The sequence below is a fragment of the Gymnoscopelus microlampas genome (genome assembly GCF_963454915.1).
Source record: "Gymnoscopelus microlampas genome assembly, chromosome: 5".
NCBI lineage: Eukaryota > Metazoa > Chordata > Actinopteri > Myctophiformes > Myctophidae > Gymnoscopelus > Gymnoscopelus microlampas.
Genome location: NC_139942.1, coordinates 58465820 through 58487484, shown reverse-complemented (window position 1 = coordinate 58487484; position 21665 = coordinate 58465820). Strand labels below are relative to the sequence as shown.

Sequence of the window (21665 nt, the reverse complement as noted above, 5' to 3'; positions counted from 1 at the left end):
TGCCTATTATAGCGCCACCAGGAGGCCACAATATCGTACCTGACCTGGCGGAGACCTGTGCTCCGAGGAGCACTTTCTCTAGTTATTATTGTCTCCGCCAGGCCGAAAGGCATGGCGAGAGAGTATGTTTTACCCCCTGTCCGTCCGTCCGTCCGTCCGTCCGTCCGTGTGTCCGTGTGTCCGTCATTCGATCTGTCTGTGTACAGCTAATCTCCGGCACTGTTGGCTTGCTCGCAGCCAAACTGTGCACACACAGTCCCTGGATACCAGAGCAGAACCTCGGCCCCAAATTTCTCACAGGGGCCTGTTATAGCGCCACCAGGAGGCCGATTTGTGCAAAACACATTTTTGACAGTACTCCTACAGATTTTGTCCAAAAATCCCACAAATCGGTACACAGTATCTCTATAGTCATTAAACGAAACGGGTCTTTCAGATTTTTCATATTCCATCCTGAATGGCTAAAAATGCCTTCCAAAGTTTGCAGGAGTGCACCGTTTTGAACAAATGCCTCAAATCATGAACACAGCATGCAATTTCCTTGAAATTTTGCACGCTCATTCCCATTAGGCCGAGGAAGAACTAACATTTGAAAATTTTCAAATCAGCCTCATGGTGGCGCTATAACAGGCCGATTCGTGTTTTTACCTATAATTGCACCGATCTGTGTAAAACTTTGTATGCACACTCCCTATAGGTCAAGGAAAAACCTTTGACCTGCATTTTTCACATCTGCCTTTTATAGCGCCACCAGGAGGCCGACTTGTGTAAAACACATTTTTTTATACTACTCCTTCCAATTTTATCCAAATTTCACGCAAATCGGTACACATGATCTCTATAGTCATGTGATCACGACGGATGTGTTTGATTTTTCATATTCCATACTGATTGGCTAAGATTGACATCTAAAGTTTGCATTATTGGCTTGTTTTGAACAAAATTCTGCAAATCCTGAACGCACCGTCCAATTGCGCTCAAACTTTGCACGCACATTCACACTATGTTGAGGAACAAATGCCAACCTTTTAACATTGGCCTGTTATAGCGCCACCAACAGGTCTAATTTAGCGAAACACATGTTTTTAACAAAATTTCTAAAATCATGAATGCAGTCAGTGTCCGATTGTCGTGCAAGGCCTAAGAAGAAATGGCACCCTTTTCACATTGGCCTATTATAGCGCCACCAGGAGGCCACAATAGCCTACCTGACCTGGCGGAGACCTGTGCTCCGAGGAGCACTTTTTCTAGTTATTATTATTTCTGGGAGGGAGAGAGAGAGGTAGAAAGAGAGTGTGTCACACGCTGTTAATTTACACATATTTCCTGTTAATAATAACCAGTGTAAAATGTGCTGCATTGGGCGGTAAATGGGAGACACTTTATTGTGAAGGTACAACAGGAAGAAGAGAGTTGTTGTTGTTTCTGCTGCTGCTGCGTAGAGACTGCGGTCTCGGCAGTCAGACAGCGACCGCGGTCCGGTTACAAGTTATAAAGTTGTGTATTTAACAGTCAGTCACACACAAGTTGTATCATTACGAGTTAGAATATATCACAGATACTAGGCTAATACAAGGGCACTTGTGAGTAAGTTGCCCTACAGTTTAACAACAGTGCAGGTTGAAGATGAAATATCCAACACAGATGCGTAAATACTCTTCACAACAGCTATAGGCTACTGCAACTACTATGGCATCGAGGTGAAACATGACGTTAATCATAATCGTGGACCTATTTTTAACTCTATGAGGTGGACATGTTAAAAGTAAACGTTACCACTCTGAACTGAATAGCTCTATGAGGAGACGAGAAGATTCTCACAACTCATCAACTTTGTTTGTTTGTTTGTTTATTATCACTTACAAGAACATTTAAAAATTATACACAAAGATTTTGTAAAAATGTGAAGGAGAATGCCTAAAAACCCTCCAGGGGCTTGAGAAGTGGCATTCTCCGGGAATATTTGTACATTCATAGGATAAAAATGAACATCACTGTGGAATATACACATCCATTACAGTTTAAACGTTAATAGACATATCATACAGATGAAGAAACAGAACGGAAAAAAACAATATGGACACCGTTACAAAAAAGAAAGAATCAGCAAAAACATATTGCAACAATAAAAGTCAGGGGGACCAAAACGTAAACCTCTAGGGGAAAATGTTATATTATATTAGGCAGACCATATGGAAAGTATTTGGTTGTTAAGAGAAGCGATTTTAGAACCTTCTTAAATTGGTGAGGAGACAACTTCCATAGATGTAATGGCAGAGAATTCCATATTTTTGACCCTCTGAAGCCTATATTACACTGGGTTTGAGAGGTACGGGCCTTTGGAGGTCTGAGGTTATTTGAGCTACGTGTTGGGTAATTATGGACCTGAAAATTATACTCAAATATATGATGAAAAAAGGAGGGGAGAGTTCTCCCCAATGAGCCATAAACAAATAAACCAATTTGAAGATGGTTCACGTGATAAATACTGAGGACACCTAATTGGATAAATAAAGGCTGAGATGAATGTCTTGGGTGTGAACAACTTATTGTTCTTACAGCTCGTTTCTGAAGACGGTATATGGGCTCCAGTTTGGTCTGATGAGTACTAGCCCAGACTATATTACAATAATTAATATACGGATAAATCATGGAATAATATAACATAGTGGCTACCTCAGAACTGATCAAATGACGGATTTTACGTAGGATACCAATACTCTTCGCTATTTTTGTAGATATAACCATAATATGTGATTTCCAGGATAATGATTCATCAAGTATAATGCCAAGGAATCGTGTGGAACACACATTAGTTATAGGGATGTTATCGATGTCTATTTTAGATGATTTGTTGAAAATATGTGGTTTAAGACCAAAACATATGAAGTTTGTTTTTTTAATGTTAAGTGATAATTTATTGGACCGAAATCAAATGGACAGCTTACCAAGTTCTTCATTTATGACCTTTATAATGGTGTCAGGATCTTTATGAGAGTAGAGGACACTTGTGTCATCTGCAAATAAAATCTTAGACAGTTTATCCGAAACATTTGAAAGGTCATTAATATATAACAAAAATAACAAAGGCCCAATAATTGATCCTTGGGGTACTCCGCATTGCATATGAAGAAGAGGCGAGTTTGTTCCATTGTAGGATACAAACTGCTGTCTGTCTTTAAGATAACTTTTGAACCAGAGAAGTGCGTTGTTTTTTACTCCAATATGAGACAGCTTCTGAAGAAGAATATGGTGATTGACCGTATCAAAAGCCTTAGATAAATCCAGAAAGATACCTATAGTGTTTTCCTTTCTATCTCTAGCTTTGTATTTTTCATTTACTAGGTGTATAAGTGCCATATATGTTGAATGCTTCTTTCTGAACCCGTACTGGTGTGTATATATAATGTTGTACTTATTAAGATGTTCAATTTGTCTCTCATAAACAAGTTTTTCGAGTATTTTTGATATAGCAGGCAAAATGGAAATAGGTCTATAATGATTGAAAATGGCCGGGTCGTCATCTTTATGAATAGGGATAATCTTGGCTATTTTTAGTTCAGAAGGTACAATTCCCTGCTCCAATGAGAGATTGAAAATGTGAGTTAGAGGTTGTACAATGTACTCATGAATGGTTTTCAGTAATTTACAGTCAATATTGTCATAACCTGGAGAAGAATCCTTCAGACCAATTAATATCTTCCGAACCTCATCCTCTGATACCGTTGAGAAATTAATATTTTCTAGGATAGGAGCATTCATAAATTGAAGGGGATTGTGGTTGCTGGGAGGAATCTTGGAGGCCATATTAGGACCAACTTCTGAAAAAAAGGTATTCAAATTATTGGCTATTACTTGAGGGTCAGAAATAAGCCCGCCATCAGCCTTAAATTCTTTTGGTAATTTCTTGCATTTTTTATTTTTATTGAGAATACTATTAATTGTTTTCCAAAGGAGAGTCATGTTATTTTTGTGTTTGGACAGTTCTTCATTATAATAATGTTTTTTGCTCCTCTAATAATGTGGTTTAATTTATTTCTATAATTCTTTAATTGAGCATGATTATATGGTGTTGGACTAAGGAGATATTTTTTGTACAATCTATGTTTAGAATTTACTGATTTCATGATGGCTGAGGTTATCCATGGTTTGGTTGGGTTATCATGAGGTTTGGAAGACACCAATCTAAGGGGAAAACACAGATCAAAGGCTTGAGAGATACATTTTAAAAACAAAGTATAAGATTCTTGTGGGTCTTCAGAGTGAAGGATGTCTGTCCATGGATACTTGCTGATCACTGATTCAAATTTAGCTGTATTTGCTACATTAAACTTTCTCCTATATTTGGGATATAGGGTAGAGGTAGACTCAATATGTTCCTTGAATGTTATTAGAAAAATTGGACAATGATCAGCAACCTCCACACACAGGACCCCTGACTTACTGTTAACACCCAACACATCTGTAAAAATATTATCGATCAGAGTGGCAGAAGTCTCTGTCACTCTGGTTGGAACTGAAATCATAGGATGAAAATAATACGAGTACATTGTATCAATAAAATCCTTAGTTAGATTATTAGTCAGGTTATTATTCATGTAGCTTGCAATGTTGATATTTAGATCACCCATTAAATAACAGTTTTCCCTGCTTTAGAGATAACATCAAGAACCTTTGCTAAATCCCTATTGAAATCAGGCAGACTAGAGCTAGGTGGTCTATAGATACATGCAATAATGACTTTCACACGGCTGTCCCAACTAGACGCACGGACGGCATCCACTGTCTAATTATACAGTATAACCTCCTGTGAGTGAGTAGTGGTCTATAATGTATTGCCCTAACAGGTCAGCTGAGCCACGTTATGAAGGATTAATCTGAAATGCCCAATTTTGTGCAGTGCCCTTTGATTAGAAAATGCATACAAACACAATTGATTATTGAGAAACCATTACGCACGCAGCATGCGCAAATGGTAATGTAGGTAATTAATGTATTTGTGTAAGATGACCCTGCTATATAAAATGTGTATATTATGATGGTTCATGTTCAAATAGCTCAATCCAAAATATAATGCTGTAGGCCTAAGTGTTATGCTGTATTTACGCACCTGCTTGTCATTAATGCATACAAATAATTATGACCGTTATTTTTGTCAGATGTCTGATAAATTTGAATCCTTCCGGACATTGGGACCGGCAGATTAAAATCCTAGCGCGACCCCTGACACACACACACACACACACACACACACACACACACACACACACACACACACACACACACACACACACACACACACACACACACACACACACACACATATATTGCGACGCATTGTGGGCTTGTAGATCTGCTATTTAAAAAATATGTGTATACATTTGAAAACTTGAAATGGGACTCTCTCTCTGTCTCTCTCTCTCTCTCTGTCTGTCTGTCTGTCTGTCTGTCTGTCTGTCTGTCTGTCTGTCTGTCTGTCTGTCTGTCTGTCTGTCTGTCTGTCTGTCTGTCTGTCTGTCTCTCTCTCTCTCTCTCTGTCTCTCTGTCTCTCTGTCTCTCTGTCTCTCTGTCTCTCTCTCTCTCTCTCTCTCTCTCTCTCTCTCTCTCTCTCTCTCTCTCCCTCCACACAGAGGAGTTTGTCCATGCAGCCAATAAGTTTGGTCAGATAACTCCTATGGAGATAGACATCCTGTACCAGCTGTCAGGTCTGCACTCTCCCTCTGGGTAAGAGCCTACCTTTATATACCCTTTATACCCCCTTTATATACCCCCTTACCCTACCTTTAAACCCCCTTTACCCTCTGGGTAAGACCCTTCCCCCACATAAAGGGATAGTTCACCCCCCAAACAAGAGAACCATATTCTATAAATGAGTCACTCTATGCAGACATGAATTCATGGACATGTTGTAGTTTGTGTCTCATTCCTAAGACAATGTGATGACAAGCAGTGGTTCCGGTAGGAGACACAAAGGAGACTCTTTGTGTCTCCTACCGGGACCGCTGCCAGTTAAACAAAACCTGTTAGTTTAGGATTTAGAAGACATTTGTAGAATCCCCCAGAAGCAAAGATTTGAGTTAAAAATGTTCCCTTTAAAAACATATATATTTAAAGATTTGCACACATTTCCATGATTTTTCTCCCAAAAATAGCACATCTGAAGGTAAATGACTTCAAGCTCAAAGTCGACACAATCATCTCTGGCAAAGAACAGATTACCTATAAAGGATGTATTCTTGAAGGATGTATAATGACCTTTTAGACAAAAGTATTATAAATATAACTGTGATGTTTTACATTCTTTTTGCCTAATACATTTTTCAATCAATCGATCAATCTACAAGCTCATAGCACGGCACTCGGTGGCATGCTATGAGCTTGTAGATCTGCTATTGTTGAATAGCCAAAGGAATCAAAAAATGACACACAGATGCGTTCCCGGTCTTAACTCATTTTCTGCCAATCACGCATAAATGCGATCTATTAAATAGCGCACTTGGCCGCCAAGATCGCATAAATGCGTTCTATTGAAAAAAATGTTTTGTTTTTTCCAATTTGACCCAAAGACCAAGGAGATATGATTTTTCGAAGATATAGACTCCTATCCACTTCCTTGTTAACTAAAAACTTAAAAATTCTGTATCTCGGCTCCTGAGTACTTTTCTAATTTCAATGAAAAATCTCTGGCAGACAACAGCAAAAAATCTGAAATAATTCAAGCAGGCTAAGTGTTAATGTGTTAATAACATTCATTAATGGTGTGTACCAAGACAGCTGTACCTGTCTGACATCTAACATGTTTGATGACAATAGTAATAATAATGATACTAATAAATAATGAATGTGTTGTGATGGTAATAATAATAATAATAATAATAATAATAATGATAATTAATGTGTCATGATGGTGATAATAATAATAATAATGATGATAATTAATGTGTCATGATGGTGATAATACTAATAATAATAATAATGTGATGTATCCTCAGGCGTCTCAACCTGTCTGACATTGAGAGGATAGCACCGCTAGAGGAAGGCTCTCTGCCTCACCATCTGGTGGAAGCACAGAAACAGGTACGTGTGTGTGTGTGTGTGTGTGTGTGTGTGTGTGTGTGTGTGTGTGTGTGTGTGTGGGGGTGTGTGTGTGTGTGTGTGTGTGTGGGGGGGTGTGTGTGTGTGGGGGGGGGGTAAAGTAAGTACAATCTTGTGTAACTTTTTACTGGAGTATTTCCAATTTGCAATACTTTTACTTCTACTCCACTACATCTCAGAGGCAAATATTGTACTTTTACTCCTCTACAATTATTTGAAACATGACTTCCTAGTTACTTTGTAGATATACATTATTATATTATAAAACATACATTAACCACTTTAGCCCTGTTTTATATACCTAGGCTGTTTGAAAATAGCAGATCTACAAGCTCACAACGCGTCGCATCGCGACGCGTTGTGAGCTTGTAGATCGGCTATTTTCAAACACTAGTACTTTTACTTTTGGTACTTTAAGTATATTTTGATGCCAATACTTTTTTTGAACACAGGCCTTTTACTGGTAACAGAGTATTTTTGTATTGTGGTATTGCTACTTTTACTTAAGTAAACTACCTGAGTACTTCTTCCACCTCTTACTCTAAGGTCTATCTCTAAAAAGATCATTGTATTGAACAACACAATACTTGTCTCATATTATAATCCGCTGCAGTGTCAGTGTCTCTGTGGTAAGTACAGTATAGGTGTTTTTAGAGCTCTGTTCTTTCTCTCTCATGTCCCCCGTCTGTCAAGCTACCCAACCCGATCGCCAGAGGAAACGTTCTCATTGAACGTTTTTCAACGTTTCTCAAAATCCGTGCATAGACTACTGGAAAACCACAAATTCCATGCATAGCCGCCTCGCATCTCCCCCATTGTGACTAAACCATTTCGGAGGCGCGCAGTCTCAAGGGAATTGTCGCCGTGTGAAGGACCACCGAGCGAGCTAAAGCGAGCGAGTTGCCGTCCTGAACATTGCGACATTCCCTTGAGCCTACTCAGCGGCGTTTGAGTTAACGTACCGATAGGCACAGAATCGTAAATTTTGTTGTGGGGACTGCTCTACTTCCTGGTTTTTCCGGGTTGCGACTGGTTACGCCCACCGTGGGACTCCCCGTACATATGCACGGAATTTGGGGGTTTCTAGGCGACTATGCACGGAATGACATGCACAAATCCGTGCAATGTATACTAATTCTCTGGCGATCAGGCTGAGCTACCAGACATTAGAAATGTTGTGTCAAACTGTCCTGTAAACATCTTAGATCCAGTGTTCATGTTCATTTAGTCTTTAGTCGTAGTCTTTAGAGTCAAATTCCATTTAGTTTTAGTCATATTTTACACACCGGAAATGTTTTAGTTTTAGTCGACTAAATATCATGAGATTATAGTGGAGTAAATCTACAGCTGATTTAGTCGACTATAATGTATCGTGGCACGGTGCCTTGATGCCGTTGTGATGGCTGACATTACACTTGGCTACTTGTTGAAAATAGCAGATCTACAAGCTCACAACGCATTGTGAGCTTGTAGATCTGCTATTTTCAGAGCACAACCAATCATAAAATGACCTGTCTTTTAGTTCTACTGGATCTCTTCTCCTCTAGTCTTAGTTCTACTGGATCTCTTCTCCTCTAGTCTTAGTTCTACTGGATCTCTTCTCCTCTAGTCTTAGTTCTACTGGATCTCTTCTCCTCTAGTCTTAGTTCTACTGGATCTCTTCTCCAGTCTTCGTTCTACTGGATCTCTTCTCCTCTAGTCTTAGTTCTACTGGATCTCTTCTCCTCTAGTCTTAGTTCTACTGGATCTCTTCTCCAGTCTTCGTTCTACTGGATCTCTTCTCCACTAGTCTTAGTTCTACTGGATCTCTTCTCCTCTAGTCTTAGTTCTACTGGATCTCTTCTCCTCTAGTCTTAGTTCTACTAGATCTCTTCTCCTCTAGTCTTAGTTCTACTAGATCTCTTCTCCTCTAGTCTTAGTTCTACTGGATCTCTTCTCCTCTAGTCTTAGTTCTTCTGGATCTCTTCTCCTCTAGTCTTAGTTCTACTAGATCTCTTCTCCTCTAGTCTTAGTTCTACTGGATCTCTTCTCCAGTCTTCGTTCTACTGGATCTCTTCTCCACTAGTCTTAGTTCTACTGGATCTCTTCTCCTCTAGTCTTAGTTCTACTGGATCTCTTCTCCTCTAGTCTTAGTTCTACTGGATCTCTTCTCCTCTAGTCTTAGTTCTACTAGATCTCTTCTCCTCTAGTCTTAGTTCTACTGGATCTCTTCTCCAGTCTTCGTTCTACTGGATCTCTTCTCCACTAGTCTTAGTTCTACTGGATCTCTTCTCCACTAGTCTTAGTTCTACTGGATCTCTTCTCCACTAGTCTTAGTTCTACTGGATCTCTTCTCCACTAGTCTTAGTTCTACTGGATCTCTTCTCCTCTAGTCTTAGTTCTACTAGATCTCTTCTCCAGTCTTCGTTCTACTGGATCTCTTCTCCACTAGTCTTAGTTCTACTGGATCTCTTCTCCACTAGTCTTAGTTCTACTGGATCTCTTCTCCACTAGTCTTAGTTCTACTGGATCTCTTCTCCACTAGTCTTAGTTCTACTGGATCTCTTCTCCTCTAGTCTTAGTTCTACTGGATCTCTTCTCCTCTAGTCTTAGTTCTACTGGATCTCTTCTCCTCTAGTCTTAGTTCTACTGGATCTCTTCTCCACTAGTCTTAGTTCTACTGGATCTCTTCTCCACTAGTCTTAGTTCTACTGGATCTCTTCTCCACTAGTCTTAGTTCTACTGGATCTCTTCTCCACTAGTCTTAGTTCTACTGGATCTCTTCTCCACTAGTCTTAGTTCTACTGGATCTCTTCTCCACTAGTCTTAGTTCTACTGGATCTCTTCTCCACTAGTCTTAGTTCTACTGGATCTCTTCTCCTCTAGTCTTAGTTCTACTGGATCTCTTCTCCACTAGTCTTAGTTCTACTGGATCTCTTCTCCACTAGTCTTAGTTCTACTGGATCTCTTCTCCACTAGTCTTAGTTCTACTGGATCTCTTCTCCACTAGTCCCTCACTAACATTTTAGTCTAGTTTTTATTTTTTGACAAAATTGTCAGTATAGAAACTGATATCGGCTGATTCGTTAACCAGAACTATGAGAATATGCTTTAGGCTGTGCTAACCAACTATTACTGGTTTCTATTGATGCTTCTCTCTCTGTTAGTGGTTAACCTCTCTCAGAGTCGCTGCTGGGACTGGACTCAACTAAGGCACATCGAGCCTTTTATACTGTCGGTTATGCCCGAATATGGGATTATGCTGTCAGTCCTGGACGTGACGGTTATCTCTATGTATGGAGATCTGGGCAGAGGTTGCTGATGTCAGACTCCGTACATATGGCACGTTTAGGTCTCTATGACGACTTGGCAGGTCGATTGTCTCCATCTATGGGGATCTCCATATATAGGCTAGTGCTGGCAGATATGCCCTGAATGTTTCCTACAGTCAGTATATTATGTTTTAGTCATCATAGTATAGTTTTTATTTAGTTGTGATTTAGTTTTGTAAACTAAATTACTTATTTTTATTTTCAAATTTTTCTTACTTTACATTTCAAGTATTTCAGTGACACACCCCATGAAGACTTCAATTCATGGAGATGTTTTAGTTTTTGTCTCATTCCTGAGCCAGTTCCTGAGGTTGTGGGTTCAAATCCACCACGGTAATAATGACCTGCTGTACCCCTGTGTCTCCAGCAGGGGGACGGGTCCAGGTCGGTGTTGCTTCAGGCAGGAGAGTCGGCCTACAGGTTCACCCTGGGATCCATCGCTGGAGGTAAGATGATGTGCTGTTCATTATGACAGTGAATTTTGAGTCTTTTTTTAATACAATTTCATTTAATTTTAGTCCTATTTTGGTCATCTGAAATGTTAGTTTTTGTCTAGTTTTAGTCGACTAAATCTACAGTTGATTTTGGCACGCCTTGATAATGGCTGGTTTTACATTGGTTTTGCTCTGAAAATAGACGATCTACAAGCCGATCTAACGCATTGTGAGCTTGTAGATCGTCTATTTTCAGAGCACAACCAAACATAAAATGACTCGTCTTTTAGTTCTACTGGATCTCTTCTCCACTCGTCCCTCACTAACATTTAAGTCTGTTCATATCATCAATACATTTAGTCTTAGATTTAGTCATCAGAGCTTAGTTTTCATTCAGGTTTTATTTAGTTTTCGTCACTGAAAAAAGGTCGACCAACATTCATGCTCATAGTTTTAGTCTAATGAACACTGCATCCATGGTGAACTGTGCTCATATAACAGTCAATATCAGCTCATTTATTCCTTTATTTGATCTTATTGGTATCTGCAATTATGAAGCAGATGTGCCTGCTGCATAAATAGTGAAAAATAAATAAATAGCCGATCTACAAGCTCACAACGTGTTGCAGCGCGACACGTTGTGAGCTTGTAGATCTGCTCTGTTTTCGGCTTTAGACTTGCGGTTAAACATGGCATTTATAATATCGCCATTCTAAAATGTTGTGTAGTGATACTAGTGTAGTGATACTAGTGTGTGTGTGTGTGTGTGTGTGTGTGTGTGTGTGTGTGTGTGTGTGTGTATTACTATACTTGCGAGGACCAAGTATAGTAGAATTTGAATAAATCTACATTGTGAGGACCGTTCTCCTCACAAGACAAATGGTTGTTTTATAGTTAAAAACATTTTTTAGAGATACGTTTACAATTAGAAAAACATTCAGGTCAGGATTAGACATGTAGGTGTCTTAGAGGTTAGCTTTAGGGATTGGAATTAGAGATAAACATGATTTATACTTAGTTGCGTGCCAGTGTCATGCACCGAAAAATAGCTGATCTACAAGCTCACAGTAGATCTGCTGTTTTTTGGCTTTAGGCTTACGGTTAAAATGGCATTCATAGCATGGCTGTCCTAAAGTGTTGATATCCTCACAAGTATAGTAATACAAACGTGTGTGTGTGTGTGTGCGTGTGTGTGTGTGTGTGTGTGTGTGTGTGTGTGTGTGTGTGTGTGTGTGTGTGTGTGCAGCCACGGGGGCCACAGCGGTGTACCCCATAGACCTGGTGAAGACCCGCATGCAGAACCAGAGATCCACCGGGTCGTTCGTAGGAGAGCTGATGTACAAGAACAGCTTCGACTGCGCCAAGAAGGTCCTCCGCTATGAGGGAGCCTTCGGCTTCTACAGAGGTAGGGGACCAGGAGACACCTGCTGGCCGCGCTGCGTCACTGCACCTTGTGATGATGGCCATGGTCAACATAAGATCAGTTGGTTCTCAACCAGTGGTCCGGGGACCACCGGTGGTCCTTGAGGGGGTTCCGCTGGGGACCACCTGGTCCCCAGCTACATGATGGAGAGTTGGTAACCAAATGGACCCTTATATAGATCTTTAACTCTAGAGAGTTTAAAATGTAACCAAATGGACCCTTATAGATCTATAACTCTTTAGAGTGTAAAATGAAACCAAATGGACCCTTATAGATCTTTAACTCTTGAGAGTGTAAAATGAAACCAAATGGACCCTTATAGATCTTTAACCCTTGAGAGTGTAAAATGTAACCAAATGGACCCTTACGGGTCCATTTGGTTTCATTTTACACTCTCAAGAGTTAAATTATTGTTAAACATCTGCATCGCTTAATTAACACATTGAGTGTCATAAACGGTCCGGACCGTTTTTGGCCCAATTTTCTTTTTATACGTGGGGCCCACGTGGGGCGCTCTAACGAAACTTTGGGGTCATCCAAGGAGTTTCTGAGAAGGAGAGGCTGGGTGTGGATCCATGTCAAAAATCCTTCCGGTCGGCCTCTCCAATGTTATCTCCTTGACTAAAAGCTTAATATCTTTCTTTTTAATGTGGTGGAAGTGAGCCGTTTCCGATCGGCAATCACTCTGCAATGGAGGATCACGTTAGAAATATTATTGTTCCAGGCATTAGTCGGGACCCTCCGCCGTTTTGCACGCACGCTTTGTTTTACATGCACTTCCACGTCGGGGCTTCTACAGCACGAAACATATCAGCGTAAGTGGATGGAAGAAATGCTGGCACTGAGCGTACAATATTTTAATAAACCTCTGGCACACAATGTGTTAAAGCATTGCCCTTTTTATCAACGTTTGCCTGTTATCCCTCCTATGGAACCAACATCAACTAGATAAAGTGCTCCTCGGAGCACAGGTCTCCGCCAGGTCAGATACGTTATTGTGGCCTCCTGGTGGCGCTATAATAGGCCAATGTGAAAAGGGTGCCATTTATTCTTAGGTCGTTCACGGCAATCAGACATTGCATTCATGATTCGAAGCATTTTGTTCCAAAAATGTGTTTTGCTAAATTAGACCTGCTGGTGGCGCTATAACAGGCCAATGTGAAAAGGGTGGCATTTCTTCCTCGGCCTAGTGGGAATGTGCGTGTGAAATTTCACGGAAATTGCAAGCTGCGTTCATGGTTTGAGGCAGTTTGTTCAAAACGGACCAATCCTGCAAACTTTGGATGGCAACCTTAACCAATAAGGATGGAATATGGGAAATCGGACAGATCCGTGTTGATCACATGACTATAGAGATACTGTGTACTGATTTGCATGACGTTTGGTTAAAAACTGTAGGAATAATGTGAAAAAAATGGGTTTTGCACAAATCGGCCTCCTGGTGGCGCTATAACAGGCCCATGTGAAAAATTTGAGGCAGAGGTTCTGAATTGGCATCCAAGGAGTGTGTGTGCACAGTTTCGCAGCGACCGGGTCAACGGTGCCGGAGATTTGGTGGTAACACACGGACACACGGACACACGGACACACGGACACACGGACGGACACACGGACGGACGGACACACGGACGGAGGGTAAAACATACTCTCTCGCCATGCCTTACGGCCTGGCGGAGACAATAAATACAGCATGGATGGAATTGTGGACAAAATCTTATCCAACGATAACTAAATATTCTCTAAATATTGGGTCTGAGAGTGTAAATCTCATCAAACGGTGGTTCATCCACGGCTCAAATGCTGAATAAATGAAGGACCTTCATATGAAAAGGGTTGAAAAGCACTGATATAGACCAACATGTTCAACATGTTTCAGAGTTGAACATAATCTATCTAGAAGTGTTCACAACACACCGCCATCAACACCATGTACTGTTTTATTTGTGTTTTGTACAGACACGTTGTGAGCTGACTTGTAGATCGGCTATTTTCACTCCTTTTCTTTCTGTAAAGAAATGAATGATGATTACTGCTGTGTCACACATGTCCCATGATGCTTTGCAGGTCTGGTTCCTCAGCTTATAGGCGTGGCTCCAGAGAAAGCCATCAAACTGACCGTGAGTCTCACACACACACACACACACACACACACACACACACACACACACACACACACACACACACACACACACACACACACACACACACACACACACATGTCTGTGTGTGTGTGTGTGTGTGTGTGTGTGTGTGTCTGTGTGTGTGTCTGTGTGACAGACAGACAGACAGACAGACACACACACACACACACACACAGACCCTCTCCTATACATCTCTTACAGAGTTGCAGTTCCTCTCATAAATGTATTTATGAGAGGCGACATTGAGGCGTACAGTATATGAGATGAATAACACTGATATATAAGGGTTAGGTTAATATATAATAACACTGATATATAAGGGTTAGGTTAATATATAATAACACTGATATATAAGGGTTAGGTTAATATATAATAACACTGATATATAAGGGTTAGGTTAATATATAATAACACTGATATATAAGGGTTAGGTTAATATATAATAACACTGATATATAAGGGTTAGGTTAATATATAATAACACTGATATATAAGGGTTAGGTTAATATATAATAACACTGATATATAAGGGTTAGGTTAATATATAATAACACTGATATATAAGGGTTAGGTTAATATATAATAACACTGATACATTGAGGCGTATATGAGATGAATAACACTGACCAGCTGTAAAGTAACTAAGTATTCAAGTAGGCCTACTGTACAATGTTGAGGATCTTTTACTTTACTTGAGTATTTCCAATTTTCAGTACTTTTACTTCTACTCCACTACATCTCAGAGGCAAATATTGTACTTTTACTCCACTACAATTATTGTAAAACTTTAGTTACTAGTTACTTTGTAGATTTGGATTATTATTACAAAACATACATTAACCACTTCAGCTCTATTTAAACTTTGGCTGTTTGAAAATAGCAGATCTACAAGCTCACAACGCGTCGCGTTGTGAGCTTGTAGATCTGCTATTTTCAAAAGACTTTTACACATTTTAGACGGGATACTTTTGTACTTTTACTCAAGTAAATCTTGAATACTGTGTGTGTGTGTGTGTGTGTGTGTGTGTGTGTGTGTGTGTGTGTGTGTGTGTGTGTGTGTGTGTGTGTGTGTGTGTGTGTGTGTGTGTGTGTGTGTGTGTGTGTGTGTGTGTGTGTGTGTGTGTGTGTTACAGGTAAACGACTTTGTCAGGGACAAATTCACCACAAAAGACGGCATCCCTCTGTTTGCTGAGATTATGTCAGGAGCTTGTGTGAGTATAAGTACTTCTTATTGGGTCCATTTGGTTAGTATTTAGTCTGGATACTTCTTCTTAACATTAACATCACATTTTATATGTCAGCCATAGACTCTCTGTGTTTCAACATGCCATAACATATAGAACATAATAATAATTATAATATAATATTATAATAATAATAATATAATATAATAATAATAATAATAATAATAATAATAATATAATATAATATAATAATAATAATAATAATATAATAATAATAATAATAATAATAATATAATAATAATAATAATAATAATATAATATTATAATAATAATAATAATAATAATAATAATAATAATAATATAATATAGGGCCCAGGCCTTGGGGATTTATTTGTCACAGTATATTTGCACATAGGTGACATTTGTCCATCCTATTAACCCATTGAGACCTGAAGCCGATTCTACATGTCTCCTAAATCTCAACAGTTTTCTGAAAAACGTATGTTTCTATATCAGTGGTGCTCAATCTTTTTCATGTCAAGGACCCCCCAAAATGATATGTATTTGGCCGCGGACCCCCATCAAAATTATCTTGTTCCAGGGACCCCCCAGAAGCAAAGATTTGAGTTAAAAATGTTCGATTTAAAAATAAATATATTCAAAGATTTGCACACATTTTCAAGATTTTTCAAAAATAGCAGATCTACAAGCTCGTAGCGCGGCAAGCTCGTAGCGCGGCACTCGGTGCCGCGCTACGAGCTTGTAGATCTGCTATTTTTGAATAGCCCAAAGTGTAAAATAATGCTTTTTAGCTCAAATCTAAAAATGACACAGTTCCAGGTCTTAATGGGTTAACTACTAGGAGCAGTGAGCAGCCATTGTGCAGCGCTCTGGGAGCAGTTAGAGTCTTGCTCAGGGACACACATGGACACATTGCTGGCCTGGCCTGGAATCGTACCTGTGACAACCAGGGCCTCTGGCTCACTAACCACTCAGCTATGTCTATGTCCGCCCCCACATATAAGAGGATAATATGTTGCAATGAAACAAAAGGAAAATATGGCTTAATTAATTAATAACTAATAGCTAATTGTGTGTGTGATTTGATTTGAGTTTATTTGGATCTCTTTTAGCCGAGGCTAATCTTCCAAGAGTCCAGCAAGCAGAAATACAATACATTACATACGTACAGTGTACAATACTGATAAAAATTACAATAAACATATTGCAACATACCATAATGTAAAAACAGTACCAATATACAGAGTTACACAATAAAAAGATGTAACTCATCTCACATACACACCTACTACTAGGCCTTAGGCCTGTTGCACCTAAGGGATGACCATGGATACCCATGGTGGACTATGCATGGCAGGGGCGTCCTCCTCCCTGAGCCAGGCCTAGACCTGACCGCATACCATTGTAAAAACTATTTATTACTATAAAAATAGGACACAGAAGAAAAAAGCACGAATCATTAAACAAACATCCAAATTATTGCAATGAGTTCCATATTTTGACCGCCCTAAAAATAAAAGATCTGCTTCCCATGATAGTTTTTTATTTTAGGTATAACATAGTGGTTTTTGCATCTTGATCTTGTGTTGACCAGATGACTGTCACAAACTAATGTCAACCGATTCCTTACACTAACTGGCTTGTTAGACACATTAATCTTTGTAATCAGTGCAAAAGATTGCTGTCTCACACATTCAGATACTGTGGGCCATCCCATTATGCCTTGCAGTTCAACCGTACCAATTTCATATCCACATCTTAAGACCATTCTTGCTGCCCTGTTCAATGTGATCTGCAGTCTCTTAATGTCTCCAAGAGCTGCATTGCCCCAGACTGCACAACAGTAATTAATGTGACTATAAATTAAGCTATGAGATATTATTTTTAAAGTATCCCTAGGGAGAAGCCCTGCAATACGTCCCACCATTCCCGATAATTTCAACACCTTTTTTGATATATCTGTAATATGGGCTGTCCACGAGAGGTTGTTTTGTATTTTAATTCCCAATAATAACCTCCGATACCTTGCCAATTTGAACCCCACCATGTGATAGGCTCCATGGCCCCAATCTCTTTCTCTTTCTATTTTTACATATAACCATGTTTTTAGTTTTATTAGTATTTAATACCAGTTTATTGTTATCTAAATGTGTGTGTGTGTGTGTGTGTGTGTGTGTGTGTGTGTGTGTGTGTGTGTGTGTGTGTGTGTGTGTGTGTGTGTGTGTGTGTGTGTGTGTGTGTGTGTGTGTGTGTGTGTGTCCACCAGGCCGGTGGATCTCAGGTGATCTTCACCAACCCTCTGGAGATCGTGAAGATCCGTCTCCAGGTGGCCGGAGAGATCACCACCGGACCCAGAGTCAGTGCCCTCAACGTGGTCCGAGACCTGGGCTTCTTCGGCCTCTACAAGGTACTGGAGGAACGGACGTTGTTTATTTATAAACAACGACCGCCGCGGAAAACAAGAACGTCTAGTGGATAAAATAGAATACATTTTTGGTTATTGCATCATCTATTTCTACTTCTTCGTTGTCGCGTGTGTGTGTGTGTGTGTGTGTGTGTCTGCAGGGTGCCAAAGCGTGTTTCCTCAGAGACATCCCGTTCTCAGCCATCTACTTCCCAGTGTACGCTCACACTAAGGCCCAGATGGCTGATGAGCAAGGCAGGCTGGGACCTCTGCAACTACTGACCGCTGGAGCCATCGCAGGTACCCTGACCCACCATCCTACTGACCCACTGACCCACCATCCTACTGACCCTAACCCTGACCCACCATCCTACTGACCCTAACCCTGACCCACCATCCTACTGACCCTAACCCTGACCCACCATCCTACTGACCCACCATCCTACTGACTCTAACCCTGACCCACCATCCTACTGACCCTAACCCTGACCCACCATCCTACTGACCCTAACCCTGACCCACCATCCTACTGACCCTAACCCTGACCCACCATCCTACTGACCCACCATCCTACTGACCCTAACCCTGACCCACCATCCTACTGACCCACCATCCTACTGACTCTAACCCTGACCCACCATCCTACTGACCCACCATCCTACTGACTCTAACCCTGACCCACCATCCTACTGACTCTAACCCTGACCCACCATCCTACTGACCCACCATCCTACTGACTCTAACCCTGACCCACCATCCTACTGACTCTAACCCTGACCCACCATCCTACTGACCCACCATCCTACTGACTCTAACCCTGACCCACCATCCTACTGACCCACCATCCTACTGACCCTAACCCTGACCCACCATCCTACTGACCCACCATCCTACTGACCCTAACCCTGACCCACCATCCTACTGACCCACCATCCTACTGACTCTAACCCTGACCCACCATCCTACTGACCCTAACCCTGACCCACCATCCTACTGACCCTAACCCTGACCCACCATCCTACTGACCCTAACCCTGACCCACCATCCTACTGACCCTAACCCTGACCCACCATCCTACTGACCCACCATCCTACTGACTCTAACCCTGACCCACCATCCTACTGACCCTAACCCTGACCCACCATCCTACTGACCCACCATCCTACTGACTCTAACCCTGACCCACCATCCTACTGACCCTAACCCTGACCCACCATCCTACTGACCCTAACCCTGACCCACCATCCTACTGACCCTAACCCTGACCCACCATCCTACTGACCCTAACCCTGACCCACCATCCTACTGACCCTAACCCTGACCCACCATCCTACTGACCCTAACCCTGACCCACCATCCTACTGACCCACCATCCTACTGACCCTAACCCTGACCCACCATCCTACTGACCCTAACCCTGACCCACCATCCTACTGACCCTAACCCTGACCCACCATCCTACTGACCCACCATCCTACTGACTCTAACCCTGACCCACCATCCTACTGACCCTAACCCTGACCCACCATCCTACTGACCCTAACCCTGACCCACCATCCTACTGACCCTAACCCTGACCCACCATCCTACTGACCCACCATCCTACTGACCCTAACCCTGACCCACCATCCTACTGACCCACCATCCTACTGACTCTAACCCTGACCCACCATCCTACTGACCCTAACCCTGACCCACCATCCTACTGACCCTAACCCTGACCTACTGACCCTAACCCTGACCCACCATCCTACTGACCCTAACCCTGACCCACCATCCTACTGACCCTAACCCTGACCTACTGACCCTAACCCTGACCCACCATCCTACTGACCCTAACCCTGACCCACCATCCTACTGACCCTAACCCTGACCCACCATCCTACTGACCCTAACCCTGACCCACCATCCTACTGACCCACCATCCTACTGACCCACCATCCTACTGACCCACCATCCTACTGACCCACTGTCCTACTGACCCACCGTCCTACTGATCCACCGTCCATCCACACACTGACCCTGACCATATAGTCGACTAAATCAACTGTAGTTTTAGTCGACTAACATCTTATGATATTTAGTCGACTAACACATCTCAGATGACTAAATTATGACTAAAACTAAGTAAAAAATCACACCCTGTGTGAAGTGAGTGGTGCCTTGCTTAGCTTGGCTAACATGTTCAATCAGCCAAGCTGATGTCCAATGTTAGCTTAATGTCCAATGTTAACATGTCCAATGTTAGCTTGATGTCCAATGTTAACATGTTCAATGTTAGCTTGATGTCCAATGTTAACATGTTCAATGTTAACATGTTCAATGTTAACATGTTCAATGTTAGCTTGATGTCCAATGTTAACATGTTCAATGTTAACATGTTCAATGTTAACATGTTCAATGTTAGCTTGATGTCCAATGTTAACATGTTCAATGTTAACATGTTCAATGTTAGCTTGATGTCCAATGTTAACATGTTCAATGTTAACATGTTCAATGTTAACATGTTCAATGTTAGCTTGGCTGATGGCACTGATGTCACTTTGAAACATTAACATTGTTTCAAAGTGACACACTTATTTATAGGGCTCTATTTCATCATGCGTCTCGCTAGCCAATCAAAGCACACCCTTTCAACATATTGTCACGTGTCACGTGATGCTTGACCAATGTTAGCTTGGTGGACACACGGACATACAGACATACGGACACACAGACAAAGCCAGATATAGAAGTGGTTGCCTTCTGCACCACTCAACAATCACACCCTGTGTGAAGAGGGTGGTGCCTTTGATGAGACCCGTATTGACCCCCGTATTGATGTTGTCATCAATGTTTGCTTATTGGACATACATACATACATACACACACACACACACACACACACACACACACACACACACACACACACACACACACACACACACACACACACACACACACACAGGGGTGGTTTGCACCACCCAAAAATAATGGAAGCCTATATATAGTGTTACTGCTGATCAGAAATGGAACCACTGACTGTATATTTGTGACAACTGTCTGTCTGTCTGTCTGTCTGTCTGTCTGTCTGTCTGTCTGTCTGTCTGTGTGTTTCCCGCCAGGTGTTCCCGCCGCCTCGCTGGTGACGCCCGCTGATGTCATCAAGACGCGCCTGCAGGTGGCGGCCAGGGCGGGGCAGACCTCGTACAGCGGAGTCATCGACTGTTTCAAGAAGATCATGGCAGAGGAGGGCTTCAAAGCACTGTGGAAGGGGGCTGCAGGTGTGTGTGTGTGTGTGTTAGAGCCCTGCACGGGCCTTATATGTGTGCCCTAGCCCTGGTATTTCAGCCCGGTCCGGCCCGTGGCCCGTAGGTGGCGCAATTTTACAGCCCGAGCCCGTCCGAAGCCCGAGACCTCTTTATTTATTTATTATTATGAATGAATTATTTTGGAGCGTGAACTGGTGCACGCAGCGCCGCGCAGCGCAGCCACAGCGCAGCGCAGCCACAGCGCAGCCACAGCGCAGCGCAGCCACAGCGCAGCCACAGCGCAGCCACAGCGCAGCGCAGCCACAGCGCTCTGATAAACAAACCCACAAGAAGTGAAGACATCAGAGTCATGATCCTCACCCAGCCAGCAACAACAACAACAACAGATTATGTCCTACCTT

At 41.7% G+C, this 21665-nt stretch overlaps 1 protein-coding gene across 2 annotated transcripts in view; it reads left to right on the top strand.

Annotated features, from left to right (window-relative positions):
- The window catches only part of LOC311044784 (electrogenic aspartate/glutamate antiporter SLC25A12, mitochondrial-like), a 53518-nt gene that overhangs the window by 26070 nt on the left and 5783 nt on the right, over positions 1-21665 (top strand). For both annotated transcript variants that reach the window (XR_014600739.1, XM_084056580.1), the window contains exons 8-16: positions 5631-5724; positions 6993-7077; positions 10774-10852; positions 12087-12245; positions 14328-14380; positions 15538-15615; positions 17876-18016; positions 18175-18313; positions 21118-21276. Coding sequence is in view for 1 of the 2 variants with exons in the window: in XM_084056580.1 (XP_083912706.1) it covers positions 5631-5724; positions 6993-7077; positions 10774-10852; positions 12087-12245; positions 14328-14380; positions 15538-15615; positions 17876-18016; positions 18175-18313; positions 21118-21276 (987 nt within the window). In the remaining variant the exon portion in view is untranslated. The remainder of the gene's footprint in view (positions 1-5630; positions 5725-6992; positions 7078-10773; positions 10853-12086; positions 12246-14327; positions 14381-15537; positions 15616-17875; positions 18017-18174; positions 18314-21117; positions 21277-21665) is intronic.